Here is a 22,967-nt window from a genome sequence, read left to right on the forward strand (position 1 = left end):
AGTTTCTCCCATCCTGGCTGTGCTGCAGGATGCTGAGAGCACAGACAAGCATGCACTTGCCCTCTGCTCACTGCAGTCCTTTCTCCAAGCTCTAATTGCCAAGTATCCATGATTTATAATTTTTCCTCCCTCTATTAAAATACAGGACATCTCACTGCAGCCAGCTTTCACCCTGAGAGTCCCCTAGGAGAGATTTGTGAGTGGTAATTAGAGTGCAGGAGCCTTTAACCTCGAGGACATCTCTCAGCATTGAGCTCCCTGGGTAGAAAGTGCTGACTGTGTTTTGGCTGATGCCCAAGCTTAGAGCTGCAGCTCTAAGGAGCTTTCTCTCCCGGCACCTCAGTCTGTCTGCCAATTTGGAAGCTAGGAAGCAGGGGGAGTATGAATGGTGGGATGGGGATGGTTTGCTTCCCACTCCTGCACTCCTAAATCCTTGCAGATGTCAGGGGATGGTTTGCACTCCTAAATCCTTGCTGATGTCAGGTGAGAGCTTCTTGTGGTCTGTGTCCCTTCCACTGGATGACCCTTCCAAGAACTTCTCCAGTCTCCTCCTGGCCTCGAGTGAAGCCCTGCATTCACCAACCTTCTGCCCTTGCCCTGCTGGTGCCAGTGTCAGCTGAACGGCAGCTGAGCCCCACAGCTCTCTCCTTGGCATCAGCCTCTGCCACCATCCATGCTCTCTCCCCACTCTTTTCCGCCCCTAACACATCCTGGGCCGGCATGCAGCACTGCTCCATGCTGTGGCAGAGGATAAGGATGGTGCAGTTCCCCCTCCTGCTGCATCCCCATGCACCGGTGCCGCTGCCAGCAGCCGCCACAGGAGCAGCGTGGGGCTGTGCTGGCGCTGCCGGCTAATGATCAAATCAGCTGGTGGCCAAAGTACGAGTCGTGGCTGGGAGCTGCTCCCTTCCAAGCGAGCTAATTGAAAATACACGGAGGCCATTATTAGTAATTGGGAGGTAGCTGTTGTTCGGTAGGGATGTGCTCACCCCGACACCCTCCAGCTGGCCCTGGATGGGTGGGGGAGCGTGGCGCGAGGTCTGGTGAGCCAACTGGGGGAGCCCCACTCCTGCCTCCCCAATTGCTTCCTCAGTGGCTCTCTTAGATTCCCAACGGGTTCCAAGGAAACAGGGGGACTGGGAACGGAGCTGAGCTTCAGGGACAGAGCGAGGGTGGGGTTCGTGCTGGGGGAAGCCTGCCTCCCATTGTGATGAACTCCCTGCTCCCTGCAGCCTCCCCGGCTGAGCCCATCACGTGCCCGGGAAGGTGCAAGGTCCAGCGGGGCAGGGATCGCGGGGCCGAGGGCTGGCAGCCGCCTGCGGAATGAAGCGCCTGCTCTCCCTGCTGGGCATCCTGCAGCTCCTGGGTGAGTACGGCCAGGGCCCGGCCGCCCTGGCGAGCAGGGGTGACCGCTGGGCGAGCTCCGCGTTTCGTGTACTCCAGCAGCCCTGCAGCAGAGCTGCGGGCTCTGTCACTCCCAGTGTACCGGACTGGCAGACGGGAGAAGGCATTTCCAGCCGGACATGGGGAAGGCAGGCAGGCACCGAGGCTGGGACAGCCGTGCAGAGCCTGCTGAGCCTCTCATTTGAAGTCAGCAGCGCTGCGCTGCAGGACACGCTCCCTGTTGAATATGCATGTAGCTTTGGTGTTCAAGGACTGCGCTTCCCGGGAGACAGGGCCGATTAAACAGCACACTGATACTTCCAGGGCTGGGGAGGGTGCAGGAATGCAGGGGGCAAAGGGATTAACCTGCGGCCGGGGGAGCCGTGCCCAGGGTGGGCCCGCTGTGAGCCCGCTCGGCCTACGGGCCCTGAGGCTTCGTGCCGTGGGGCCGGCCGAACCTTGCGGCTGGAGCTCCGGCCTCTCCATTCCCCAGCTTCCCGGCGGCAGGGACACGAGGGAACAGCAGCAAGGACGGAACAATTTGCCATTGCTGTCTGGGGGCTTTTTTTCCTTCTTTAGCTCTTTTCTGCTCTGAGCTAGGAAGGTGTTTATGCCCACAACACTGCGAGCAGCAGCTTGGTTGCGGTTCTTACCGCCGGTAATGTTTTTTTCCCTCTCGGAGGGTTTTACAGAGTGCACGGGTGTGTTCGCCCAGCCTGAGGGCTCCCTCAGGCACCGCAGCCCGGCGTGAGGCAGGAGCCCCTCCGCGGTTGCACCTGGGCTCCAGGACTTTCATTCTGGTTAAAAATACATCGTTTCCTGTTCATCTGGAGACGGCTATTACAGCCAGCGGTCTCGGCAGAGCCCCTGGCAGAGTAAACAGCGCAAATTGCACCTCACGGTGATCTCTGTGTGCTGATAGAGCCTCTGCAGGCACATCGCACCCATCGCTCGGAGGAGCCGGGCCCGGGCTTTGTACAGCGCTGCAGTCACTGAGAGCCCCTCCCGCCCCGGGCTGGGCCTGCGTTCCCTCTGCAGGGCCCCAGCCCTTCCACCACGGGCTTTCTACATACTTTGTAATTTTATGGGTCTTTCTCCTACAGAAAAGATGATCCATTAAAATTACAAAAGTAAGGGGGGTTTTAGGTAATTTTCTGTGTCTCATACTCACTTGCCTGAAGCCATTTAATTCAGGCTGGTGGAGGTTCATTCATCTTCAGCTGAACATGCATCCCCCAGCCAAGCCTGGGCAGTGTCAGGTCGGGAGGCTGCTCTGCTGTGCTTGTGCAAACAGAGGTCAGAGTGAAACCCCCTCTGCCATGTCCTGTCCCTGCCCAGCAGGCTCATCCCTGTGGGGCCCCAAGGGCAGGACTGCCACTGTCCCAGGAAACCCCAGGGGGAAGAACCCTATTTCCCGACACATTTATGTCTCAGACTGAAGTACACCACTGAATCCTCCCTCTCCAGCTCCAAACACATGAAAGCAGCCTGTACTTGTGCTACACGTCCCACAGCCAATGCCCTTTCTTGTCTTGCCCTGTCATAGTGGTATCACAGCTCTGCATGCCCACTCTGTACCTTCTGGAAAACAAAGGCTGAGGAATCTTTGCTTGTTTAATTAGTCTGAGTGACAACTAAGCCCCCTGCAAGGATTGCTTAACTACCAGGTCTATGCTATTCTTACCTTTTGCCTGCAGGATACTTCCCTGCCTTCTGTCTGCTTGCTGAGCGTTTGTCCCTTGCTTCTCTTCCTGTCTGAGTGGCTAAAACCATCACCCAGCCAAAAAAAATCCCCTCTGTAGAGAAGGGCTGTGACTGCTCAGCTGGGACAATGCAGGAGCTGCTTTTGGGTAGAAAATCCCCAAATCTGACCTATAAATGCCAAGCCATTCTAAAGCACATCCCAGAGCAGGCTCCCAGTGCCTCTCATGGACTGGGTTAAACTGGTTTTTCTGTTCCCTCCCAGCTGCCACCGCTGCCGTGTACAAGCAGTGGATCCCCAACACCAATTTCGAAACCGCCTCCAACTGGGATAAAGGCAGAGTCCCCTGTGCCAGGGATGTGGTTCACTTTGACAAGGACAAGGTATAGACATTTTAAATTTATTTTATTTTTGCTGTCACACAACACCGTCAGGCATTGGAAAAGCCCCTTTACCTGCCAGGGCAAAGCACACTTCATTCTTGCTTTTCTTGCAGGTTGTCTCAGTCTTCGTCGGGTCTCCCCATGCGCTGACAGACATGGTAAGGCATGGTGGGCAGAGGTGAATTAGGGTGGGTGAGGGCAGGGCCAGCCCTGGAGCTCTGCTTGGTGGCACATTCCCCTGTCCCCCTCTCCACAGAATCATAAAATGGTTTGGCTTGGAAGGGGCCTTAAAGGTGATCAGTTCCAACCTCCTGCCATGGACAGGGACACCTTCCAGCAGACCAGGTTGCTCAAAGTCCTGTCCAACCCAGCCCTGAACACTTCCAGGGATGGGGCACCCACAGCTTCTCTGGACAACCTGTGCCAGTGTCTCATCACCCTCACAGTAAAGAATTTCTTCCTAATATCTAATGTCATACTGTCCTCTGTCAGTTTAAACTCATTCCATGGTCTTTGACACTTTTGTCCATGGTCCAGCCAGACTAAGGATGCCTCAGCTGGGGAAAGGAACAGGAGTCCTACAGCAGCCTGGGTTTCTCTGTACCATGGAACCAAAAAGCCCATTTCTGTTTGTTTTGGTTGGTTGGTTTTGTTTTGTTGTTTATTTGTTTGCTTGTTGTTTGTTTGTTTTTATTTGGGGGAAATGAGAGAAAGTTCAGCAAAATCCAATTTCATTTTAAAGAAATTGATTTTTTCTTCTCAAAGGAGGGATAAACCCCCTCCATGTGATGGAGAGCTTAGCAGTATTTGGCTGAGGAGCACCAACCCACAGCATTGTTGACAGAGCAGGCACTAGCCTTGGGCAGAAGCTAAGTGAAGCTGACATCAAAATATCTTAAAATGAAAACAAAGTGTTCTGGGAAATCCCAGAATGTTGCTTGAGAAATTTTCTTTCAAGTGCCATTGGGTTTTGTATTTTTCTGTGGTGTGATCAGTCTAGCTGTGGCAGCATGGGCACAACACCCTGCTGAAATGTGTGTGTTGAGTGATACAAGATTGAAAGGGGCTCAACTCAGAGGGGGTTTCTGAGCAACCTGGTTTTGTCCCACATGAGGAACTCTGTCCCAGAGCAGGCTGACAGGCACCCATGGTAACATGGGCCCTCAATCTCTGTGGCTTGGAGGGTAAAATTTAACAGGGAGGAATTAAAGGGGAAAGCAAACTCATTGTCCCAGCCTGCCAGTGGGGGATGGGTCCTCTCCCAGTGAGCCCTCTCCCAGTGAGCCCTCTCCCAGTGCTGGGACAGGAAGAGATGGGCTGGATCCTGTTTGGAAAACCTCCTCCTCCAGATCTGATGAGCTTGTGGATGAGATTCCTCTCTTGGTTTTAGGGCAGCTTTGCTCTTTTATTAGCCATTGAATTTGAAGAAGCCCTTGAAATTTATGTGATGTAATTTGTTCAGGCTGTCTACGCCACTAATAGTTTTGATGCTTTGATAACGCCATGTGCCATGTTTAATCCCTCTACAAATATTTGTAAAAGATACTTTATTTATATGGCATTTTAAATATGAATTTTTGAAGGAAAGAATGTACTGGGGAAATACGTACAAATATAATGTAATAAATGATGTGGAATTTACCCAGAGAAGAAAAGAGCAAAATACCACTCCAGTAGATTTGATTTTACTTACAGATGAATGTATAATATTTCTAAAGTACTTTCATCAGAGGCCTGCAAAGTGCATAATTGCAGAGCAGCGCCAGTCATTACGGCTGAGCCTCCTGCAGCCAAGCTGGAGAGCAGAGCTGAGCAGCCTGGGGAGAGGGAGATCCACACAACCTTTGCACAGCACAAAGCAACACCCATGGCCCTGCCCCCTGCTCGGGAGGATGGCTCCTGTTGCCACTGAGGGATGGCTCAGGGTGCCCCAGTGACCCCTGGCTCGTCCCTGTCAAAGGATCCAGAGTGCTGGCAGCAGCCCCTGGGGACCCTCTGTGCCTTGGGGTTTCTCTGGGCCCCTGCTGCTGGCAGGCAGCTGCACAGGCTCCAGGGTTACAGTGAATTTTGTGCAGATGGGGAGGGATCCATGAGGGAATGCAGCTGTGAGGGCACCATCTTCCTCCTGCGCTGAATTGCACTGCAGGTGAGCAGCCAGCCCTGCCTGTAACCTGTACTGCAGCTCACACCTTCCTTGTGAGCATCACTGCCCCAGCCATTCCCTGTGAACTGTCCCAGCATGTCTCTTAGTGAGGTGGTTAATATTTCTTTGTAATTTCAGCTCAGGCACTTCCCTCCTGCTCACTGCCGTGCTCTGCTGTCACCAGGTGACACAGGGACTGCCAAGGTTAGGGATGAAAAAGGAATGAAACCCACCACCTGAGCCAGGCTGCCACTCATGCAAATGGCATGAAATTTGGCAACCAGCTGGTTAGAAAATGAATTGGTCATGAGGATTTTTGCAGGGAGGCTGGGCTGCACCTGTTCGGCTGCCAGCCACACGCGCTGGAGCATTAATCACTTAAATCAGCAAGAATACATTAAGCTTTAGAGTCACCATGGAGATGCTATACAGCCTTTGGCCAAAAAAAAAAAAAAAATAAAAGCAGAATGTTGTTTGCTATAGTACCATAGAAGGAAATTCATGGCTGAGGAAGGATTAGGCTGTCAGTGACTTTCATGAAGATAAGTGCCTGCTGTAGGGGGGCATGCTTGGTGCTGCTGGTGGAGGTACAGCATGAGATCTCCCATCCCAACTCCCCAGCTGAGTGTAGTGCCAGGCAGTCCTCATGTGTCACCATTGCTCCTCTCCTGGACGTTTATGTGAAAGCTCACTTCTGTATGGTGAGCTCTCCAGCTCCCCTCCCCATCCATCCCATGTGGGCACCAGCCAAGTGCTGGGAGATGCTTTCTTGGGAGGAGGCTGTTGGGGCACAGAGCCTGCCTCCCTGCTCAGAGCTCACCCACTGAGCACCCAGCTCAGCAGTTATTTGAAGTTTCAGATGGATCCCTAATTCAGTCACACATTAAATCCAAATCCAGCTTAAAGCGTAAGTGGCTTTGATGCACAACCGTTGTGATTAGGCTGGATTTTCTATGGTGTTTAGCTGCCTAAAGATGCAGATCAGTATTTAGCCAGCTTTTGGAGGTGCCTGAGACTAAACGTGCAGAAAAGATGGAAATGGAGGTGATGATGCCTGGCATGGGTGCTCCAGGGCAAGGCAGAATTTGGCTTTGTTTGTTTCCTGATTGGGGAGAAAGACTCTTGAGAGTGAGTGGACCCTCTGGCTATGTCTGTGCTTCCAAAGGGAGCCAGGGCAGGGCATGGCTGCAGCCGTGAGCCTGGTGTTTGCCCCAGGAACCTCAGCCCTGGTGCAGTTTGTGCCTGAGCTGGCCAGCACTGATATGTGGGCCAGGGATGGATGCTGCTGCTTCTGTTTTTGGGGTGGCAGGAGTCGGGTTTATTCACATGGGCCGAGCAGCCTTGCTCGACCCCAGGATGAGGACCCTGGCTGGGGTTCCTCGGCAGCCCTGACATCACCTTTCCAGCTCTGCCCCATCCCCGAGCTCTGCTGTGGGGCAGCATCTGTCCAAACCCCCTCCCTGCCTGCCCCACGAGGGGCTGCAGGGCTGGGCAAGGGTTCTGAGTGGCACTGGGGTCTGACCAGGGACACCTCCCCCAAGCCTTATATTTTTAGCTGCCTAATTGTGAGAGCAGAATGTACTCGGCTTTGCTGCAGGATGCTCCCGCTCGGTTCCTGGCAGAGATTGATCTCGAAATGCCAATTGCTCTCCAGGGGCACCGGCTCTAATGAATTGCCACAGTTCGCGCTAGTCCCAGGCACCGGTGCTCCCTCCCCCACCTCTTCCCAGACACCAGGGTAATGAGACAACCAGAAAAGGGATTATTTTTCCTTCCCCTAAGATGAAGATAAAAAATTTCTGGGGAGTGTGTGCCAGCACATAATTCCAAGATGGAATCCTGCAGTCTTTTCTGTGTCAGTGTTTACAATGAAGGTGCATGCAGGAAAGGAGTTTGGTAAAGCAGCCATTTACACTCATCTCCCTGAGTCTATTTGCTCATTTCAGGCTGGTTTCCAGCAGGACGAGTTATTAAAGTCTGATGAGCAGAGCAGCTTGCCAGCATCCTGGGCTGCAGCGGATGCTAGAGCCTGGCTGGCTGGGAAGCTGTTCCATGGACTGTCTGCCATCCCTTCTCTGCTGGGCATGGCCCCTCTGCACACACCTCAACCTCTTCCTGGCTTTCTCTGCCCTTGCCCGTAGAGGAAAGTTCAGGAAAAGGAGCTTAACTAATCTGAAATAGATTTGGCAAGTGGCTTTAAGCCTCTCTTGTGTCTCTGCATCCACAGCTCGGGGCTTCCCATGTCCCTGTGACACCTGATTTTTGTATGATGTCAGGACCTGTTCAGCTAGAAGTCTGTACTGGCCATCGGCAATCAAGTTAATGCGCTTTTTGGGTCTATTGTTTGTTTTTTGTCTTCCCATGGCTTTCACTGGGGAGGTTTGGCAGGGGTTGTATCAGACAGTACATACGTGGCATGGCCAAGGAGCTGTGGCTTCTCTGTAGGGACGGGCAGGACCGTGATGTGTTGGGAACCTGATGTGTCAGGCCACCCTGTGCCAGGGGATGTGGTGGCAAGGCCAGGTTGGGCAGGTGCTGTGGGGAGCTCGTGTGCTGAAACACACCGTGAAACGTGATGAGCACCCCCAGCAGGGGAGCCGGCTCCGGCGTTAATGACAGCGCGGCTGTGCTGCTGCTGCTGGGCAGGGAGAGCAGCCAAGCACCTCGTTAGCTTGCAGGGGATGACACTGAAATGATGATATCCCCTGGCACGCCGTGCCTGTGCCTGTGCTCCTGCTTGCTCTGGGTCAGAAGCAGAGGGGTGAGCTATTGCTGGGGTCAGAGCCGGGCTGTGGGCATCCCCCACCACTGCTGGTGGGACCTATGGACATCAGCACCAGCCTCTGTGCCCCGGGCGTGCTGCACCAGCCTGCACGAGCATGGGGATACAGGCTGCAGTTCTGGCCTGGTTTCCTTGGGAAGGTAAAGCTCCATTCCTCATGGCACCATGTGCCTGAGCAGGGAGGTCTTTGGGCAGCAAGGTGCTACTCCAGCAGCAGGAACCCTCACACTGAGGTCTTGGGGTGGCAGGAGGTCATTCTGCCTTACTGGGGACCTGGACTAGCTGATGTGGGATTGAGGGCTGTGGCAGGAGCAGGCTGGCTCTGGCAGCAAACTGGGGGTGTGGGGTGGTGTGGGTGGCTGAGGGGAAGGACACTGTCCTGAGGGAGCAGGTGAAAGCTTCACCTGGACCAGAGGGTAGATGAATGAAGCCTCAGTAATGAACCCAAGGAATGCTGGGCTGTGAGCAAGCCCCTGGCAATGCTCCAGCGCTGTCTGAGGGATTCACCTGTGGATGATCCTGGCCCTGTGCCTTTCTGGGGTGTCAGCCAGCAGCTGGATATCACCCAGGCACCAGCTGTGCTGAGACCCCCAGCCCCAGCAGACCCTGGGAAAATCCCCCTGCTGTTCCCACCTGGGACAGAATAGGCAGGGCCCACCCATCTGCTGCCCTGGCTGCCTGCTGCTGCCACTGCCCCAGCAGGGCTGTACTGGGAAAGATGAAATGGAAATTTCCCTTGTGCATTATTGCTTGTGGTGGGTTACAGCAGTCTGTGTTGGAGCCATAGCCCACCTGCATCCTATCCCAGTGATGTTTTCCAGTGGAGAGCCAGCAGCACCAGGGCCAAAGCTGCTCCTGGGCTGGGTGCCAGGCAAGGGGATGTAGCTGGGGGCTGTGGCTGCTGACCTGCCTGCTGGTGCAGCTGTGGAGGCAGCACTGTGGAGCTCAGTGTGCCCAGGCACACTGTTGAGTGATGGGGATGGTGGCACCATCCCATCCAAGCAAGGAATTCAAATGCATTGATGTTGCAAATAAAAGCAAGGCTGGGGGAAGACCTCGCTGCAGTCACCAGTGTTGTTCACCCAGGTTAAAGCACAAGTGTGCATTATACCTGGTCTGATGATGGTGACATGCCAGTCACAGTGCTCCTGTCAGTCATCTCAGCCTGATGCTTGGGACTCAAGAATCTGCCAGAGGCTGGTTCCAGTCAGAGGCCACCTGATTGGAAAGCCATCTCTCAGGACTTTGCTATTTTTTATTTCACATTTTGGAGGCTAGTTTCTTTTTCACTTATGCATTGAGGGAGCACATTCCTTCTGGTAGTGCAATGCTGGGGCTGGTCCAAGAGCCACATAGGGTCTTTCCTCTTTTCCCCCCCCCCCCCCCCCCCCCGACTTTGATAAGAAAAATGACTGTGTTTTGGTTGTCATTACACTTGATAATGATAACTGAGGAGATAAGTGATTTACCTGTATCAGGGATGGAAAATGACTAATGGGACTCTAAACACTCACTATATTAATGGCCCTGGAGTACATGTTGGCAGGAGGAAGGGAAAGCAGATGAAACTTCCAGCTTTTTGGCTTAGGTCCACTGGTACCTGTCATTGCTCAGTTCAAAATGTACTTGGAAAGTGGCCCAACCTCCATGCAATTTCCATACTAAATTCCCAAAGGTAGAAAACCACTGCCCAACCAGAGTCTCTATTTGTCCTCTGCAGCGAGCTGAGATGCTTAACTTATGTTAGGAAAAAAGAAAGGGCAAATTATTTACAAAGATCCACTGGGTGATGGAGACTCTCCTGAAATGCTGCCCTGTGGTGAGAATCTCAGGCAGGGCTGGTGGTGGATGTGCAGCACAGTGGGCAGGGAGCCACAGCTGCAGGGCCCAGCCCCAGACATTCCCGTGATGAAGCAGAAGTGCAGAGCTCTTCCTGAGCTTGATGTCTGTGGAGATGAGGTGACTCTGTGCCCTGTCTTGCATCGTGTTGTGTTGCATTTTAATTCCAGGGCCGGTGCTTGCAGTGTTTGGGTAATCCCAGGGTGTGAAGGGACATGGTGTGTGCTCACTCTCATTTCACTGCCTCACTGACACCCACATGAGCAGCTTCCTCTGGAATACCAGCCAGCCTGGGAGTTTGGCCTCAGCAGTGGAGGGGGATCTCCTGTGGTGGCTGGAGAAGCTGCAGCTTGTCCTGAGAGGTCAGAGGCCAATGTCTCCAGAGCACAGGTGTTGCAGGCATGAGGCAGATTTGGCATGAGACATTTCTCCCAGCTCTCCTCTTGAGTAGAACTGGTGCTGTGTCCTGCTGGCCCATCCAGACCTGCTTGCCCTCCCAAGCACGTGCAGGGTGCCCAGAGCTGACTGCCATGAAGAGCTGGTACCCTGTGCTGGTGAAATGATCTGCTGCATCCCATCCAAAGGCCCAGGCTGGGCAGCTCAGTTGGCCCCAGCAGCCAGCTGGCCCCCTTCCTGCCTGGCCCTGCTGTGCACAGCTGGCTGCAGGGGCCAGGGGCTGCAATGGCCCAGCCAGCCTGGAAGAAGGGACTGGGCTGGCAGTGCTGGTGGCACTGGCCTGAGCATGGGTGGCAGCTGACTGCTCCTAATGTCCCATCACCCACTCCTGCCTGAGCTCACAGGAAAACAAGCCAGGGCACTTGAACTGAAGTGCAGCATTTTGTGGTTGAAGCTGGTAGCATTGCCCTCACCCAGCTGAATGCCAACCAAGTCCTGAGCTTCAAAACAGACATGTTTTGATGGCTTTTTCATCTGCAGCTAAAGAACATTATGCCTTTTGTATCCTGGCAGACCTTTCAGCCTTTTTCAGTGCTTTAGTATTGGACAAATTTCCTTACTCAAAAGTAATAGAAATTCAGAGAACCTGATGGCAGGACACAAGCTGTGCTCTGATGGAGCAATGTCCCTAAGCAAAGGCTTCTTCCTGGCTGGGGGGAGGAATGCATGCTCTTGGGGCACATGTTGCCCCAACCTCAGTTACTCCCAGTGTCATCCCCTGTTGTCCAGCCCAATGTATGGCATTGCTGGGTCCACAGCAGATGGTGCAGAGGAGCACTGGGGGACTTGTCTTGGTGACAGCCACCCTCTGCTCACTGTCCTGGCTTCTCAAGGTTCCTGAGCCAGGAGAGAGGCACCAGGGCTAAGGCTTTCAAAGCACTGCACCAACAAGGCACTCAACTTCTTAACAGGTGCCCACCTAGAGTTTGGGGGTGATGAGCTTTCTGCCTTGTCCACCTCCCCCATCCCTTCCCCATGGTGGCCTCTGAGTGGGACTGAGCATCCTCAGGCAGGACTGCCCAGGGACGGAGAGCTGTCATGGCCACCATGCAGCAGTCAGTCATAACTCTTGCTTTCTCTAACCTACATACATATTTAAAGACCAGTTAAGTAGATGAAACCTTAAAATCCCATTTAACTTTTTCTGCCTGAGCACAGGACCCTGTACGTTGGCATAACTCAGTCCTGGAGAGCTTTCAGCTGCTGTTGGGAGTGATGCTAAAACACTGGATAGACCAAATTAGAGAAGGATGCCTTGAGCATCACTGACTCTAAAATATTGGAAGAAATAACGACTTTCCCTCTTCAATTTGTAAATGTAAAATAAGATGGGCTGGGCTGAATAACCTGTTTGCTGTGGATGAGTTGCCTGAGTCAACCATATGTCAGGGCCTGTCCCAGAGTTAGCAGTGCTGGCTGGTGACCCAGGTGGCCACAGTTTCTTGCTGGAAAGGCTCCCATGGCAGAGCTGTGCCTGTTGATGTTTGTCAATGGGTGGGCCCTGCAGGCTGAAGCCAGGTCAGTGCTGTGACCCTGACTACAGCTGGTGATGTCCTGCCCAGCAAGAAGAGAGTCTGGCTGTGGCAAGCTGCTCCCAATGCCACTGTGCATTTCCCTTAGCTTGTGCTCAGTGCAAATTCACTACCTGACACTGTACCAAGCATAGCCTGGGCCCCTGATTTACATGTTGTGGGGCAAGCACAGCCCATGGAGGGGAGAACCTGTTAAGTGAGGGGGCCTCTGGCACTTGCAGAGTAGGGTTGGGTTTTTCTTGAGCTGCTGTGAGTGTGTACAAGAGGAGGAAGAAACTGTCAAAGAGCTTATTTTGCTTTTTCCTGTTCTTGCTCCTCTGAATGCTTTTCTGTGTTATGGAGGATAATGTCACACTGCCTCTCCCCATTACAGGATGCTCATCCATAAAACCAGGAGCTGATACTTTCCCAGGTACATGGGGCACGGTAAGGGTAGCTCCTGATAACTGTGAAGTGCCTTGGAGACTGTAATAGGCAGCCTAACAATAAGCAGTGTTATTTGGTAACAAGCCTGGGTGGCTGGCAGCAGGACAGTAACACTCTGCATCCTTTATCTAGTACCTGCCCCTGAACGGAGAGTTCCTGCTGGCAGCTGGTGCAGCCTTCACAGCTTTCGATGGCAGCTGGGATCCAGGCTGTGACTCAGGTATTCTGTGCCCAAACCAGGCACCCATCAGGCTGTGATGAGTCATGTAAATTCAGCCCAAATACTTCTACAAAGGTCCTACCTCAGGGCAAAGTGAATCACTCCTCTTCAATACTTACGTTTTCTTTGATGACCTCCCTCACATCAGATCTTTTTTTCCTCCTAGATCACCTGTCTTCTTAAAAGGTAATTACAGTAGGGAAGCCTTTGAAGTTGTAGCAGAGAGGCAAATATTGTTTGTATTTTCCCCTGCCTATTAAGCATGTAGCCACATCAAAGCCCTTATTTTCTCTGCCATGGTGTTTCTAAAGAAAACCAGTTAGGAGTTACACACTGGTGATCCAAACCATGGTCACCACAACACGCTGGCCTTTGGCCCCACACACACATCCTCCCCTCCCCCAGCCCATGGCTGAGGCAGGAGCTTTGTGTCATTGCTGCCTGCTTTTATCTGAAAGCTGTTTTCTAGGGAGGTGTATTTGGGGTGCTTAAGAACTGCCCCATGCTTTCAGTGGCAAGTAACTTTTTAGTTCCTCTACAGGGAAGGAAGTATTCAAGCAGAGCATCTGTGCCTGCACTCTGAATGGAAAAAAAAAAAAAAGAGAAAAAAGAGAGAAAAAGTCTAAATCAGTCTGCCCAGAAGAAGGATTGTATCTTAAGACTGTCTGGAACCACTCTGAAATCCTTCATCCCTATAATTTTATTTGTTTTGGGGCTCTTTGCCCCCCAGCAGGGATGCTCTAGCATCTGTGCTTGGCACTGGGCTTTTCCTGCTGGCCATGCACTGCTCCCCTGAAATCAGCTGCTGTTTCTGGGACAGCTTTCACAAATGGACTTCCCTAAAGCATGATTTCAAATTGAATTCAAATAATTCAGTCACTAAATACCTGCATGCTGGCTGAATTGATAAAGGTTCAGCTGCCGGGAAGGGAGAGAAGGAATCAGGGCCCTGCATGATAAGACTAACCAGCACGGAGATGGTTAATGGTTAAATAATTGATAGTTAAATTGAGCACTGGCTTTGGGGTTACCTGCTGCAGGGAATAGTGCCTGTCATATTTCTGCAGACTGCCAGGCTGCTGGGAAACTGGGACATGAATTATCATACCCATTTTTATCAGATTTAGCTGTTACTCAGCATTCAGGCAGATGTTTTCTTCCTTAACATCCTCCTTAAGGATGAGCTTTAAAAAATGGGGAAAAAATATCCTGTGGGATCTGGGCCTGGAAGCCTGCAGGCAGATGTGGGATTTGGGCTGAGACTCCAGCCCTGAGTTCTGGGAAGCTTTGCCAAGCTCTGGGAAATGCCTGCAGTGGGTGCCCGTGAGGGGGCTGCCAGGGCCAGCCCTCGGCTCCCTGCCCGCAGGGTGAGATCCTTCACTTCAGGTGAAGGTTTTACCAACCCAGATGCATCTGCTGGGGCTTTGGATTTGGGCTGGGGTCATGCTCAGCCTTTTCTGTCCCTTTTCCAGGTGGAACAGTGAGGTTTGCTGATGCTGAGCACCGCTCGTGGTTCGACCCCACGCTGTGGCGGGATGTCCTCCCCAGCGGGGAGCTCAGGCCCGGCGGGCCCATCTTCTCGGTGCATGAGGAGCGCGTCCCGTGCCGCCACGACGATGTTATCTTCCAGCCCGAAACCTCCTTCCGGGTAAACACCGACTCAGCGCAGCCCGTGATTCAGCTCCGCAGCATCTCTGTCATGGGCCAGGTGAGGCGGGGAGGAAGAGAAACTGGCTCGGCTCCTTCTCAGCACAGCCCCGAGAGGGGGAGCAGCGCTGCACGGGGAGATGGGCACACCCGCGGGGCTGCAGCTCCATGAGCTGCTGCTGCTGCTGCTGTGGATGGCCTCTATGGCTTTTTGCATCAACCAGTTTGTTATCAGCTCCTTCACTGAAGTGTGGGAGTGCAGGCTGTCTCACTATGAATGTTTAAAAAAGGGCCAATATGCACGGGTCAAACCATCAGCAAATGGCAGCTTCTGCGGCTCCCAGGGGTCACTCCCTTCCCAGGCACGTGTCTGCAGCCGTGCTGCTCAGGAACCCTCTGGGGACACCTCCCTCCTGCCCCCGACCTTAACATGGCCTGTGGCCCAGTGATCGTGTCCCAGCTTTGCTTCAGCACTGCTCTTTAATTGATTGGAGGGATAATTATAGAAGCGCTGGCAGGCTGCTGTGCCTCAGCCCGGGAATCAGGCTCCCCACGAGCCCTGTCCCTCCTGGTCGGAGGAGCAGAAGATCACAGGCACTGCAGCGGTAAACACAGGCTCCTTCCAGGAGTGGGAGATGCGGCAGGCGTTTCATAAGTTATTTATTATTTCTGCTGCTGTGCTGGCTGGGATCTGCCATTTCAGGGCCAGGCATTAGGTAGCTGCTTTTTGAGTAATAGACTCAGTTGGTGCCCAGGCGAGTGCGGGCGAGTCTGAACAAGGCAGTGCCCCAGCAGAACTCACCCCAGCCCCACAGAGCCCTGGGGATGCAGAGGTGGATGCTCTTGGGTGCTCAGAGTGATGCTGGTCCTGCTGATGCTTCAGATTACCCCACAGCACGTCATCCCATCCAGGGACCATTGCTGGCTGTCGCTCAGGGCTGGGGCTGCTGCTGAGCGATGAGATGGAAGGAGAAGGTGCTTTTTATGATCATAACATATTTCCTGAGAACTGACCTTATGAGCTTCTCTATCCCTTTGTAGCCAGCCTACTCTGTGCTCTGTGATGACTATTTTCACCCAAGGGCCTGAGAAATCTACCTGTTGTGCCAGAGCATGGAGACACTTTCTGTGGAAGAGAGTGGGTGAGAGAATCACTGGTGACTTGGCAGGATGAGGCTGGTTAGTCTAGCTCAGCCTTTGCTAATTCCAGGCACATAGAAATTCTTTCCCAGATAGAGGGAAAACAGTTCAAACCCAGCCCCCTTCCTCCCAGTAGTGAAAAGCTGGTAACTTGAATTCTCTGAGCCAGCAGAAAGATGGAAAGCAAAAGAAGAAAAGGCCCAGCCATCTCAGCGTCATTGTGTTTGGCTTGAGAGAGTTTTTATGTTGATCCAGGGGAAAAGATGGAATGAGTGCTTTGGCAGGGTTTTCCTGCTGCATCACTGCCTGCACTGGGGCTTCCCAGTGGTGGCCATCAGATGTGACACCAGGTGTCCCAGCAGCATGGCTGGGTGCCTGGGGCCAGCACTGGGACCTGTCCTGGCATACTCACCTGCTTTGCTGCTCTTCCCTGCACAGGAGCTGAACACCCCATCATCCTGGGCTGGGTACCTGGGGGGCCCCTCTGCCCCGCTGCAGTTTCATGGCAATGGCACTCTCCAGGTGACAGGCACTGGCTGTCCTGATAAGTCTGGCTGTGCCTGTGGGAACGCCCTGGTGAGTCTTCCCTTTCCCGTTTTGGGGGTTCCCATACAGTTTGTGGGGCCAGGACTGACACTGCCCTGCTCTCCTTTAGGATGGCCCCCGCATCTGCGCAGCCCTGCTCAGGGCACCAGGGAGGCAGTGCCCAGAGCCAGCGTGCCAGAGCCCTCTGCAGCCCCTTGGCCACTGCTGTGGGATCTGTGGTGAGTGGGGAACACGGCCCTATTCCTCCTCCCTGCCATGCCAGCTGCCCCAGCCTGCTTCCCCTGGCTCCATGGGGGAAAGTTGGGTGCAGGGGGTCCTTGCTGCTGGTTGTAAGCTGGAGTTTTGCTGTATCCCTGCTGGCAAGGGTCCCATCTGTGGGTCCCATGTGCAGATCCCATTGTGCCACCTTCCAGCACATCTTTCTGAAGAGATCCTGGCTTTTGGGAGCTTGTTCTCAGTCGCAGCCCTTTGTCCCTGCTTCTGGTTTATCCTGTCAGGATGTCACAGCTCGTCAAGCTAATAGGGCTCTGCTGAGTTTATGCAGCTGAAAACACACAGAGGACATGCAGCCTTTTCCACTGTAATGTCAGCTCCCCAACAGCCAGCTTGTTTAATTTTATTTAAAATAAAAGCATGCAGATTGACAGCATTGTCTCTGCAATGGGTGCTCCTCCATTAATCTGCATGAAATGTTGCTAGGGGCAATTTTTCATGCACAACTGTACCTGGATACTTGGCATCCAATATTTGGTATGTCATACCAAATTCATTAAAATGCCACCATATGTTTCTCCAGTGTGCTCCTAAAAGCATAGGCCCTTACATTCTTTAGGACAATTTAAAATTTCATCAAATGCTTAATTGTATTTTTTCCCAGGAAAATATTTGTCCCCATGACTGCAGTGCAGTGGTGTGGGGAGCACAGGTGTTCCCTCCTCAGCCTTCCCCCCCAAGCCAGGGTAGTGCTGCCTCATGCCCCAGAACCAGGGAAATGAAGAGCTTCCCAGAGGGATAAGTATGAGAAAACTTTCCAGGGAAAGCTTCTCTCCAGATTATACTGGAAAGTCAAAGGCCTTTCATCAAGCCCAGCTGACAAAAAGACCAGCAGGGGAGGATTGTCCCTGAGCCCAGCCAGATCAGTTGCACAGGGTACCAGAGGGTCTCCAGTGCCTATCGTAGCAGTCAGAGCTGTGCTGCTGTGGCTGCTCTGTGCCCACCCGTGGTGAGTTTGATGTCTGTCTGTCTGTTTTCTGGCTGCAGGGGCCACCATTAACCTGGAGTTCACTCCTGATTTTGACCTGCAGAAGTACCAGGACAAATTGGTCCAAGAGTTGCTGAGCCAGGTACTGAGCCTGCCAGATTGGGAGGGGCTAATGAAACCACGAGCCACCTGCCACGTCTGCTGGTGACATGATGACTGTGGGACTGTCTGGGGCATGTGGTCCCATTGTGCCAGGGGTGCAGCTCACTCCCCACCACCCTGCAGGGCCCACACTCCCTGTGTGACCTCTTGGATGTGCCTGCTTACTGTGGGAGCTGACTCCTTGCTCCCCACCACAGCCCCACCAGCTGCTGAGCTCAGGGCAGGAAGAGCTGCTGGCTTGCAGTGGGGAAGGATGCAGGGGGGCTTGCTGCTCTGGAAAACAGAGCAGAGCAGGGAGCTCAGCACACACAGCTGGGATGGGCAAACCTGCAGCCGGGCATTCCCTGGCACTGGCCAGCTCTCAGATGCTCTACAAAGCATCACTTCATGCTGCTGCTTGTCAGACACAACATGACATCCCTCCTCTTTGCCAGGGGCTGCTGGGGGAGGAGGTGTGCTCTGTGCTGCACTGGGAGGTTCGATACCAGGGTATTGCACTATTGATCCTGAGCTGAAAGCTGTCTGCCTGCCCTCCTTACAGCCGCACGTCTTCATACAGCTTTTAATGGGTGTGATACATGAAATTGCTTTCTCAGCATGCTCTCCTCCATGGGGGCTCATTGTGTGCTGGGTGCTGGTCACAGCCTGGGAGAGAGGGGATGTACAGGCCTCTCCTTTGGGAAATGGAATGGCACTGCCGTGACAGGGATGGCAGCTCCGTGGTGGGGCTCACAGGAGGGTTCAGGTGGGCCTTGCATCTGCACCCATCGTGGCTGTCTGGAGATGTGCCTGATGTGTGCCTGTCCTCTCCCTGGCTTTACTGTCTCCTTGTGTTTTGGGCAGCCCAGATACGCCGGTGTGCAGCTGGCCATGTCCAAGGTGCACAGAGCACAGACCTTCCTGGGCCTCGTGTCCCGCGGCGCCGCTCCTCTCATCCAGATCGTGCTGATTGATGACAGAGCGGGAGCGCAGGCGGGCACCGCTGCCGAGCAGCTGGCAGCAGACATCATGCAGGACGTAGCACAGCACGGTAACCCCCTGTTCTCCTCAGCAGGTCCCCTGCAGGGGCACCCAGACCCACTGCTGGCCAGAGCTTTGCATTCCCTTGCCAGCAGCCCTCATGGCCAGTTGGGTTTGAATGTCTCTAAGGAGGGAGATTCGACAGCATCTCTCCACAGCCTGTCTCCACAACTGACTCTCTCTGCAGTAAAACAGTTTTTTATATATAAATACTTAGATGAATATAGGTATTTAAGTGGAATTTACCATATTCAGTATCTGTCCATTGCCTCTTGCCCTGCCACTGGGACCTGCTGAGAAGAGCCTGGCTCACCACAGCTCCAGCTGTGCTCACCAGGGCAGGGCAGAGCAGAGTGGAAGGGTCACCTCCCTTGCCCTGCTGGCAATTCTCCTCCTGCAGCCTGGGATACCAGTGTGCTTCCATGCCACGTCTGACCATGACCAGCTGGGTGCCTGCCAGGGCCCCCAGATTCCCTGTCTGGAGAGCTGCTCTGCAGCCAGAATGCTGCTTGTGGAGACAGAGGTAGACAGGAGACAGGTTGAGGTAGAAGACCTGGAGATCTTTGGACGCCACTTCTGCAGATGGCGTGAAGACTGGCAGATGCTAATGGGCACACAGGTCACAGCCAGGGGACCTGGTGGTCATTGTGTGGGTGGCAGACCCAGAGGGGCTTGTCCCCGTTGAGTCCATCCACCTGTGAATCCCATTCCTGTTCCCAGGAAAGGACGATCAGCCAGGCAGGCAGGACCTGACCCAGCTGAAGGCTCCCTCTGCCGTGGGTGTGGGGATGTGTTGCCCTGTACAATCCTCATCCCTGTTTCTTCCCAGGTGAAGCTCTCGGCATTTCAAGTGGCAGAATGGAAGTGGCCACTGGCAGCACTGCCACTGGGCAGGTGGGGAGCCCCCCAGTGAGCAGGATCGCAGCAGGGACGGTCATGGGGCTGCTCTTCAGTCTCCTGTTCCTTGGAGGGATCCTCTTTCTCTACAGAAGGGGAAAGCTGAGGTAAGGATGGGGCTTCTGCCAGCAGCAGATATTCAGGCTGCGTCTGCCTGGGAGCAGCTGCCAGCCCAGGCTGTCCTTCCAGCCTGGCACACAGGGCACACGGTGCTGCCCAGAGCTCCCATGGGAAGGGGCATGGACTGGCACCCTGCCACCTCCCATTACTGTTCACAGAACCACAACATGGTTTGGGTTGGAAGGACTCAAAGATCATCCAGTTCCAGCCCCCTGCCATAGCCAGTGACCCCTTCCACCAGACCAGGTTTCTGAGAGCCCCAACCCTGACCTTGAACACTTCCAGGGATGGAGCATCCACAGCTTCTCTGGGCAACCTGTGCCAGAACCTCACTGCCCTCACAGTGAAGAGTTTGTTCCCAATATCTAATCTAAACCTGCCCTGTGTCAGTTTAAAACCTGTCCTTGCTTCTCATGGTTTTCTGGAGGTGAGGTGGCTGAAAGGCACTTCTGTACTCTTGGGCTGTTGCTTCATTCTCCTCCATGACCATGAGGAGCTGCCTCTTGGCAGGGTGCAGAGTGCTTGGGTGGGAGCAGGGCTGCTGGAGCTCTGCACAGCCTAGTCATGGTGCCTGGTGACACCTCCTGAGCTCTGCACAGCCTAGTCATGGTGCCTGGTGACACCTCCTGAGCTCTGCCCAGCCTTGTCATGGTGCCTGGTGACATCTGAGCTCTGCACAGCCTTGTCATGGTGCCTGGTGACACCTCCTGACCTCTGCCCAGCCTTGTCATGGTGCCTGGTGACACCTCCTGTTCCTTGGCACCATTAGTTTGCAGCCCTGCTGGGGAGGGGAGGACTGAACCTGCCAGCAGCTTGATAGAAATGCATCAAAATAATGCAGAACACTTGTCCCACAGCTTCATAGCCATTCCAAAAGCAAGTGCAGCTTCTGGTGCATTGCTTGTTTACACAGCATGGAGTACAGAGTGCAGGTCCCAGGGCAGGGCTGGAGGGTGCACCTGGCTGCACCACAGCTGGGAGCTCATCACAAATACCCTTCTCCGTCACCATTTTCCCTCACAGCTTGGATATGGGGCCTGGCTGTGATTAGGGCATCCCAGCAGTGCCCATGGTGGGTGCTTTGGGCACCCACCTCTGTTCTCCCACATGCACCCACCTTCTCATGGAGGGTTTTGCAGGGTACCCAGCTTGAGCAAGTGGGGTTGACTTTGTACACTTGATAACCAGGGCTCAGGAATTGTTTAAATTTGCATGTGCAAAATGAACCTGTGTCTGCTGGGGGGTGCTGAGCTCCCTTGTGCTGGGGCTGCTGTGTCACAGGCTCACAAGTCAGGTTGTTTGTTCCCTCCTGCCTTCTCCACTGGGATTTTGTCACTGTGCAGCAGTGGCCCTGGCCAGGAACACTTGCCCTGCTGCTTGACACGTGCTGACATGATATTTCCTAGCAGTAAACCCATGCCTTCATTTAATTTCTAAATAAAACTCCCAGGCCCATAATTGCTACTTGATGATTTATCTTTCACTGATGCTTCTTTGGATGCTGGACAGGCCTTTGAAACCAGCTCTGTCAGCAGCAGGAGGGAATTTTGTGTAGCTATAGGAGACAGAACTGAACACAAGCCCAGCCACTGGAGCTGCAGGTCCCCTTGTTTCCACCAAAAGGGGCCTGGCACAGCTTCCCTCAGAGCTCCTGAGGTGATGTGCATGGACCTGCTGCTGAGCCCACCTGCAGCAGCTGCCCAGTGCAGGGGAGTACTCAGTGAATGGGACCCTTAGGAGAAAAGTAATGAAGAAAATAACACAAGTAGTGATGGTGATTAAGATGAAAAAAAATGATAATGTGATAAAAGCAATGATAAAAGTAATGGTAAAAGTAATTAATACTTGTTGAGATTACAGTGGGAACAGGTTCCAGCTCTGTGGCAATTCATTTAGGCCACAGGGAAGGAATGATTGCTCCAAAATGAAGCCTGTGCTAGAGTTGCCTGCCTCTGCAAACTCCTCCCTCCAGAATGCAGGTCCCAGAAATCCAGGCTGAATGATTTCTGCTGGGTACAGCTGCTTTTCCCTGGGCAGGGTTACAAATACCCCATTCCAATAACAGCCTGATGTTTTCCCCCTGTATAATTTGCCATCCACCTCTTGGGGCGGCTGGGTTTCAGCTGGGGGAGCTGCAGGGCTGTGGGTGCTGATGCCCAGATGCAGGGCTGCAGGGCTGTGGGTGCTGATGCCCAGCTGCAGGGCTGTGGGTGCTGATGCCCAGCTCTGCCCAGGTTGCCCACCCTGCGCCCGCAGCACCCCTGGGAGAGGATGGAGGAGCCGGCGCCCCCTGCACCAGCCAGTGACAAAGGCTTTGACAACCCCGTGTTCAGCGTGGTGAGTCCCCCCTGCCGGGGTGCCTGGGGCATGGGCAGGAGCTGCTGACTGCTGTGACACTCCTGAAATCCTCCTGGGGTTACCTGAGAGGGATCCTGCTGTCCCCAGGCCAGGAGGGGTTTGTGGGACATTCCTGTTCTCCCTGAGGTCACCGGCCTCTGGCTGCTGCAGGGACTCAGCCCTGGGTGGGTTTTGCCCAAGGGTTTTGTTCCTCTTCCCCATTGGTTGGTTTTCCTCCCTTGCTGTTGCAGGAGCCTCCAGATGTTGACCTTGCAGAAGTGGCGTCCAAAGATCTCCAGGTGTTCTACCTCAACCCTCTGTACAATGCGAGTGAGACAGAGACCTGATGGTGTGGACTCATGCTGGGGCAGACCCCACTCCCCTGGGGATATCACCACCTCTCCAGCCCTCACAGCCCCTCACATCACTCCTGGTGGGATTCAGGCCAGAAGCAGATCCCACCTGAATAAAAGTGTCTTTTTTTTCAGTGAAGGAAACCAAAACAAGCCTTCACTGTTGGGACTCAGTCACATGGACATGGTCTCCCTGGTGCTACTTCTGGGTTTTAAACTGTATTTTGCAGGTGTCAGTTCTTTGTAGATAGTTCAGCATTGAGATTTGGGTCTCGAATGGTATCCAGAGAAGTTGGGGTCTAGCTCAGCACCCCTTGCTTTAGCCAGCACTCTGCTGGGTTTGCCCCAGGGCACACAGCAGGTTGAAGGAAGCATCCCTGGATGCATGACAGAAATTCAGAATATGAATTTTGGAATATGACCCAGAGCCTTCAGGGTCTGGAAGGTTGTTTTGCTTTCCAGGAGTGTGCTCAGTGCTGGGGATCTCTGCTCAGGGTCCCCATTCATCCTCTCATTCCTGTCCACTGGGTGCTGGTGAGGTGCAGTCCTGATTAAACAATTCCCTCCCCAGGAAGGCTTCTGGAGCTTGCTCATTTCCTCTGTGCCTGGACTGATAGGTAAGAAACCCTCTTGGACCTTTGGGGATTTATTCTGTTATTCCTCAAGGTGAGAAGGTCT

The 22,967-nt window shown here is 53.6% G+C and overlaps 1 protein-coding gene across 1 annotated transcript; it reads left to right on the top strand.

Moving 5' to 3' along the window:
- The first annotated feature begins 1,323 nt into the window (after nt 1-1,323).
- Nucleotides 1,324-22,472, top strand: AMN (amnion associated transmembrane protein). The gene is made up of 12 exons (XM_059474914.1): nt 1,324-1,636; nt 3,350-3,468; nt 3,582-3,626; nt 12,779-12,866; nt 14,339-14,574; nt 16,092-16,229; nt 16,309-16,417; nt 17,460-17,542; nt 18,406-18,592; nt 19,412-19,586; nt 21,834-21,936; nt 22,188-22,472. The coding sequence occupies exons 1-12, from the start codon at nt 1,324-1,326 to the stop codon at nt 22,281-22,283; spliced, it is 1,692 nt and encodes a 563-aa protein (XP_059330897.1). The 3' UTR covers nt 22,284-22,472.
- The last annotated feature ends 495 nt before the right edge of the window (nt 22,473-22,967 follow it).

This window comes from Ammospiza nelsoni, chromosome 6, assembly GCF_027579445.1.
Source record: "Ammospiza nelsoni isolate bAmmNel1 chromosome 6, bAmmNel1.pri, whole genome shotgun sequence".
Lineage (NCBI taxonomy): Eukaryota > Metazoa > Chordata > Aves > Passeriformes > Passerellidae > Ammospiza > Ammospiza nelsoni.